The sequence below is a fragment of the Gossypium arboreum genome, chromosome 5 (genome assembly GCF_025698485.1).
Source record: "Gossypium arboreum isolate Shixiya-1 chromosome 5, ASM2569848v2, whole genome shotgun sequence".
In the NCBI taxonomy this organism is placed as follows: domain Eukaryota; kingdom Viridiplantae; phylum Streptophyta; class Magnoliopsida; order Malvales; family Malvaceae; genus Gossypium; species Gossypium arboreum.
Window position 1 is genome coordinate 76,190,276 of NC_069074.1, and position 7,151 is coordinate 76,197,426.

General features: G+C 33.1%; 1 protein-coding gene across 4 annotated transcripts; it reads left to right on the forward strand.

Annotated features, from left to right (window-relative positions):
- The first annotated feature begins 416 nt into the window (after nucleotides 1-416).
- Nucleotides 417-6,656, forward strand: LOC108489867 (uncharacterized). 4 transcript variants are annotated; one of them, XM_017794568.2, is made up of 12 exons: nucleotides 421-595; nucleotides 782-1,003; nucleotides 2,790-3,169; nucleotides 3,402-3,560; nucleotides 3,936-4,023; nucleotides 4,123-4,220; nucleotides 4,448-4,573; nucleotides 4,655-4,798; nucleotides 5,365-5,472; nucleotides 6,056-6,107; nucleotides 6,191-6,250; nucleotides 6,333-6,656. In XM_017794568.2, exons 3-11 carry the CDS (start codon nucleotides 2,816-2,818, stop codon nucleotides 6,217-6,219), a joined length of 1,158 nt encoding a protein of 385 aa, XP_017650057.1. In that variant the 5' UTR covers nucleotides 421-595; nucleotides 782-1,003; nucleotides 2,790-2,815; the 3' UTR covers nucleotides 6,220-6,250; nucleotides 6,333-6,656. The 4 variants fall into 4 exon arrangements, with proteins under 4 accessions (XP_017650058.1, XP_017650057.1, XP_017650056.1 ...); XM_017794569.2 differs by lacking the exon at nucleotides 6,191-6,250 and having other exon boundaries at nucleotides 417-595; XM_017794567.2 differs by having other exon boundaries at nucleotides 423-595; nucleotides 6,191-6,656.
- Nucleotides 6,657-7,151: the final 495 nt, after the last annotated feature.

Genomic DNA, 7,151 nt, shown 5'->3' on the forward strand with positions numbered 1-7,151 from the left:
TAAAATAATCCTCAAACCAGTGATGAATTTTGAGACTAAATTTTGGGAAGTTTGACTAAAATTTTAGGAGTTTAATAAGATTGTTTTTAAAAATTAAAGGTATAATTAAAATTTTAAAAAACTTTAAAAAATAAATGAGCTTAAATTTAAAAAATTAAAAGGAATAATGTAAATTAAAATTTTAAATAAATTTAAAGGAAAAAAATAAAATTTCTAAAATTTTTGGGGAGTGATCTGGATCTACTTGACTTCTACAAATAACGGATTGGAATTCATTATTTGACTTGACTAAATTAGAATATTTAACAAAATTAGATATTCCATAAATAATTTTATTAATTCATATTTTAATTCGGATAGTAGTAATACTTTGGTTTAAAGAGATATTCAAAATTTAAAGCAATTATGCATACGGGTTGAGATTTTAAAGCAGTTATGTATAATAGAATTATGATACTGCATAAACTGATACCTGCTGTAATCTCTATTCATATAAAGATGATTAAATTCTTGGAAAAACGGATTTGGAGATTGAAATTTAAGAAATTTCTCAGAATAAAATAGCAAGTTAAGGATTCATTCATCAAAACCCATTGTGAGTTTTTATCCCTTTCACGCTTTCTCTTTCAGAGTTTGTTTAATTTCTTGATTAAGTTTTTTTTTTTCATTCGAAAAATGGAATACGAAACCCAATTTCAAAATGGACCAGACTTTGGTATGATTTTGCCTCAGGCCCGGACCAAATTTTTAATACTGATATTTTAATTACTTTAATGTTTAGGTATACCCACCAGCCTCCCATCGAGTCACCTCCCCTCCCTTCCCCTCCCCCTTAATCCCAAATTAGTTCCGTCGACAGCCGTCTCCACTCCGGCTGCCACTTCGTCTCCCACTTCCTTTATCGCCAGCGCCCACCTGATTTCAGCCCCAATCCCTGTCTTCTGCTTCCTCTGTTGCTTGCTTCCACTGTTGTGGCAGGACTGAGAACTTGAACCCAACTCAGGTAAGGCTTTAAATATCATCACCATCCTTCCAAGTTGCCAGTATTTCTCTGATGACTAGACTTAAACTTAATTTTGGTTGCCGGGTGCAAACTTGACCTAGCATTTCACTGTTATGGGCCCATCTTTTATCCCTTTGTGCTTAATTTGTATGTTATGTAAATATCAAACTCAATAGTTGTTTGCTGCAGATATATATATTTTTGTTGGTATGAACTTTGGAATTTCCAGCATGATAATGTACAGAGAAAAAAGTGGGATAACAGTGTATATTCTGCTATGTGAATGACAAATTCGTTTATTATTGCTTTGAAGTTTGATAGAATCTTGAAGTTCCTTGATTTCCCAAAGTAAAATCCCTGAAAGAACAAACGAAACAGTGGTGCATTAGGGAGGATCCCACTGTAATCTCCCTTTCCCTCTCATTTTGCACTGGTTTGGTAATCTGTAAGCAGTAACAATAAGAATAAGAAGAATAAGAAGAATAATAACAACAATAACAATAACAAGAAGAAAAAGAAGAACAATAACAATAATAACAACAATAATAAGAATAATAATAATTATAATATATAGTTATTATTATTATTGGATTTTAAAATAATACCGATTTTTTTTTAAAAAAAAAAACTTTGCAAACATTAATTAATAGGATTTTAAATCGAATTCATGAAGATTTAGGGGGTTTCAGTTTCGTGGAATAAGTTCTATTTTTATCAAAACCGGAGAAAAGATAAAAGAGAGCACAATCTTTTGTTTTCTTTTTCTTTTGTATTACACATGATTTGAGATCACTAATCTCAGACAAGATTGTGAGAGTTACACATGATTCTTTACTCGTTATTGGAGTTTACTATGATATCTAAGAGCGTAAAAAACATATATACTTGCAATAGTGTATTAATTGACTTTTGTTAATAGACAGGTTTTCTTTTCTCTAAGTTTTAATCCATATTTTAAGCTTTACATAAGAACCAGTCTTTCATATTGCTTAATGATCTGACAGTAGGTACTTGATATGCATATATTAGGGTTTAGGATATTCGTATGGCAGTATGTGTATATGTTTGGACTATCTCCCAAATATATGCATCAGTATATTTAATGAGCATGTAAGTATAATTTATTTGATAATTGAGTTGTTTATCCCATGAAAGCAATGTTTTTATTTATTTATTTAAATTTTATTAAAACATTTTTTAATCTTTTATTAACTTAGGATGGAGACGAAAAGTGCTGGTGAGATATCTAAATGGAAATTCATAATTACGAAATTCTGTTTGATTGTTGAGAAATTCTGGGAAATGAATAGGAAAAATCAAGATTGACCCATAGGATTTCTAGCCTAGATTTCTTTTCTCCTTTTTGGGGTTCTTTTTTTTCTTTGGGACTGTAGGATTTAATGACCTAGGGTTTGTATAATTTTCCAAAGTGAAAAGCACAAATAGAAAATGAAGTTAATAAAAATCAATTTGAACTGGTTTGAATTAGTTGTCCTTTGGGCTTATCAAAGAAATTAAAATTTGGGTTCTTCCTGCTTTCTACATGTTTCCTTATCGATTGATTTATTCCTTTTCAAAATGAGATTTTGGTTATTTTGATGTTTCATTTTGTACTAATAAGAAAAGTAAAGTATTCAGCATTCTTTTCTAATCCTTTTCAAAAGGATTGTACGATTTAACAAATATGTTATCCGAGTGTTGGACATGGATATTCGTTCAACACGGATATTCAGTATATCAGTTATTTAGTTGGAAACTTATATTTGTTTTAACTCTATTAATTTAGGAACTGTGGAGCAATTTTACTTTCTGATGAACTGCCCGCCACACGTGCAGACTTATGGTTCAGCTTTATTTAGAAAGGCTGGTAATTTCATTTCAACTTCTTTGAACCAATGCCATGTTCCCTTATGGAAAAGAAATTTTGAGCACGCGAGTGTTAAGATTGTGGATTTAGAGTTCTTGTTGACAAGATTTCGCACTCAGTGTTACTCTTCCCGGAAAAGTAGTAGTAGTACAAAAAAAACATCCAGGACTAAAAAAGTTGATCCAGAACAACCAAAGGTGATGGAAAACGAGAAAGATGCATTCTTTGTAGTGAGAAAGGGAGATGTTGTTGGTGTTTTCAAGAGCTTTGCTGATTGTCAGACCCAAGTTGGATCCTCAGTAATTCTTCTTCCTTTTTTTAATGTCGCCTAATGTTGATTTACTTTTAGGCTAATTTTGTGCTATACTGTGTTATTCAAATTGCAATATTGATAGTTATGTGCTTTTTAGATTTCAATGAAATGACATAATTGTAATGCAAATATCATAGTAATCTTTCAAATTTAGATTCTGTGTTTCTTCTTTTTCGTTGTTCTGTTAACTTTGACATGTTATTATTCTTTTGGAGTAGATATGTGATCCTCCGGTCAGTGTTTACAAAGGCTACTCTTTAACAAAGGAAACTGAAATATATCTTTCTTCCTATGGGCTTAAGAATGCTCGCTACACTATTAGAGCTGCAGATGTGAAAGAGGATATTTTTGGAGCGCTCATGCCCTGCCCTTTTCAGGTGAGACCTTGCGCATAAACCTTATGCATACTGCAAATTTGCTGTTTGGTTGAACAAGTCTATCGAAAAAAAGAAAAGAAAAGGAAAGAAAAGATTTTGATGTTGTCTTTCTTTTTTTCTGCGCCTGCACCCATGTCTCTGTTTGCTTGAATGTGTTCCTGTGACAACAATTGCACCTAAAACTTGCATCTCCCAATTAATGTGATCTGCTTGGAGGTTTTGAGGCCATCGATGATCAATCTATTTGTTCTTTGATTAGTTTCATTCTTTCACATGTTAACTGTATCACAAAAGCTGTTTTATACCATCCAGAGAAGGTGAAGATATTGACTTTTATAGATTTGAAGGCTAATGTTTCTATTTATTATGTTTCAGGAGCCAGCTTCTTCTAAAGGTGAAACATCTCATAATGATGCAACCAAAAAGAGACCACAGGATATGCTTCAGTTAGAGTATGGGGTAGGTTAGTTGTTTTAATGTTCCCTGAGCACATCATTATTAATATCAAACGAGTTTGGGTGTGACATTATTTTTCAGTATTTTACCTTTAACCTTTTGTAAGGACTGGGATCACTTGGTTCAATAGCCGTAGCTGATCTTGCGAGAAAGCATGTCAAGTTGGATCCGCATGCTGGGGCTCAAATAACATCCTCTGGTCATGTAAGTAGATTTGGTAGTGACAGTTGATTATGTTGGTGAATATTGACATTAATTTCATTCACAGAATTGAACATATAGTCTTGAAGGCCATTGTTTCTTTTTATCATTTTATTCAAGATGATTGAATATAGTTCCTCAAACAACATAAGAGGGTTTCTTGTGAGAGAGAGAAGGGTGTCTGAATTAATTTAACAAGATTAAGTGATGCTTTTTTGCTCTGAAAATAGGCTTTTGTGCCCGTACTTGTGTCTTTATGGCAGCAATCTTGTACTCTTGAGTTTGATGGTGCATCAAAAGGAAATCCTGGACCTGCTGGTGCAGCAGCTGTATTGAAAACTAATGCTGGAAACGTGGTATGCAATTAAACATTTAAAAATTAGACCTTTTCCACACATTAATCTTTCCATGATGCTGGAAACCTTGAGTTTGAACAGATCTGCAAATTGCGCGAGGGTTTGGGCATAGCAACCAATAATGCTGCTGAATATCGCGCCCTAATTTTAGGGTTGAAACATGCTCTTAGAAAAGGTTATACAAACATTCATGTCCGAGGTGACTCGAAACTCGTTTGTATGCAGGTAATCCAACTTTCTATCTGTTTACTGTTGCTTTGTCGATGTTATTTTTCTCAGAAAGAAAAATCTGGATGATAATGCTGAAACTAGGTTAATGCTTCAGAGTTTTAGCCTCCGGGTAATTTGTCTCCTTAGCAACTTGGTTCTGCATGGAAGCACTGTCCCTTCTCTCTTTTTCCTAAAAATTTTCCAAACAAGAAAGTTTTATAATTTTCCTTCTTAACTTGGTTCTAAAAGGGATAAGTATTTAATATGATTAATGGAGTTTCCTATTAGAATGCACACCTGTTCTCTACCTCTGTCATGCTTTCTAAACCCAATATTTTTCCCCCAAAATAAGAAAATTTTTCTTCTCTTTTGGCTGGTCTGTCAGCTGGGACAAACTAAACTGTCTCTGGACAAATTATAGCTCAACTGTTGCTATTCCCGGGCTTCAATAATGGCCTAAATCTTGGTTGACCAAAATAATAATAGTGCCTAAATCTAGGAGCTGTGTTGTTTATTTTCATTTTATTGAAGTATTATCATTTCAAGTTAAGGAGCTTAGCTTCTGTTTTGTTGTTGAACAGCTGCAGGGTTTATGGAAAGTCAAACATGAGCACATGTCTGAGTTGTGTGAGCAAGCAATGAAACTGAAGGATAAGTTTCTTTCATTTCAGATCAATCACGTTTTAAGGGTATGACCAATTTTTATACTTGATAGCAAAGTAATGGGCAAAATTTCTTTTTCTTATGACTACTATGGCCTCTTTGTTGTGCCAGCATTGTTAGGTCTTTATGATGTTATTTTTAAAGTTTGGATCATTGCTTGCATCTACAATTTTCTTTTTACTTATATTTAAGCTCTTTTATGGGTAGTGCATGCTTTGGCTATTGTACCAGCTTTTTAGCTTGGAACCTGTAGAACATAAATTGATGGCTGATGTTTGTTTTTAATGCCATTTGTATTTCTCTTGGATAAATTTGTATTTCTCTTGGATAACACAGAATAAAAAATAAGACCTTGTAAATAATTTGCAGTGTTAAAACATCAATTTTGATCAGTCTTACCAATAATTCTCAAGTCTCAAATCTAAACAACTTAGACGAGTCTTTGCAATAATGCTATTTTACTGTTGTTTCTTACCTTTCATTGTGTATTCTAATTTAGTCAAATCAATTACTCCGAAAATGCATTCTCATGAATAAGATCTTTGGTCACTTTTTTGTCTTTTTATTGCATTGCATGATTTTAACCTTTCTTGCTCACCTCTGTGAAAGGAATTGAATGGCGAGGCTGATGCTGAGGCCAATTTGGCTGTCAAACTTGCTGGTGAGGTTTGGTTTGAACCATTTTGGTATTTATCAAGATCAATTAATTGCTGGATGTTTATGAGATCTTTCTAACCCTTGCAGAAGGTCAAATCCAGGAGGAGTTGGCCTAACTCATTGATTGTGCTGGCAGAAGTTTTTTTGGTTTGTTATGGAATATATTTATAAAACACGAATGAGGTCTAGGATTTTGTCACTCTTTGGCTAAAATTTTGATCTTGTGTAGGTGCAAAATTTTGCATTTAAACCCCAGAAGATCATGTTGTTGTTGGCCTTCAAGCTCAGCTCTTCAATGGAGCAATGCAAATATCAGAGGCATGTTAATGGGGATATCAAATTCAAATGGCATACATTTTGGTTTTATTTTAAACCCTTATTCTACAGATTGTTGTGGGAACCTAAGATCAAATTGTTTTAGTAAAGATGGACAAAGTGTAAAATCAAATAATTACAAGGGAAGAATTCAAGTTAAAATTAACTAAGTAAACTAAAATCCGTATATAACAATAATAGAAAATTCTTATTTCAATATATATATTTAAGATGCAAAGCTTGTGCCTTTTATCAATTTTAGCCAGAGTGTATTTAAATGAAGAGGAAGGGAATTGTGAAAGATTTAATATTAACGAAATTTAATTTTAATTATTGCATTAGTTATTTTAATTTCGGGAGTTGAGCAGTATCTGTTAATGGTTGGTTGGGCCCGAATTTCAGTGAGAAGCAAGTAAGCTGACGATGCCCAACAGACAGTTTCCTTAGTTCTATATTGTATCCATCATCGCTGCCATTATATCCGACGGCTAACGGCATCCTGCTTTCACATGCCAACTTGGAACCATGTAACTCAATTTCAATTACCAAAAATGTAATCAAATGAAAGAATTAAAATGAATTAAATTCAACTCCAAAATGTTTTAAGTGTTTGATGCTTCATAAACGGGGAATGATAAAACCACAGCTAAACCCTCCCCACCTTTTTAAAAACTTTCTAATATTTTCCATTCCTTACCTTTCTTTTGCTTAAGAACAAATCCTTGCCGGCATT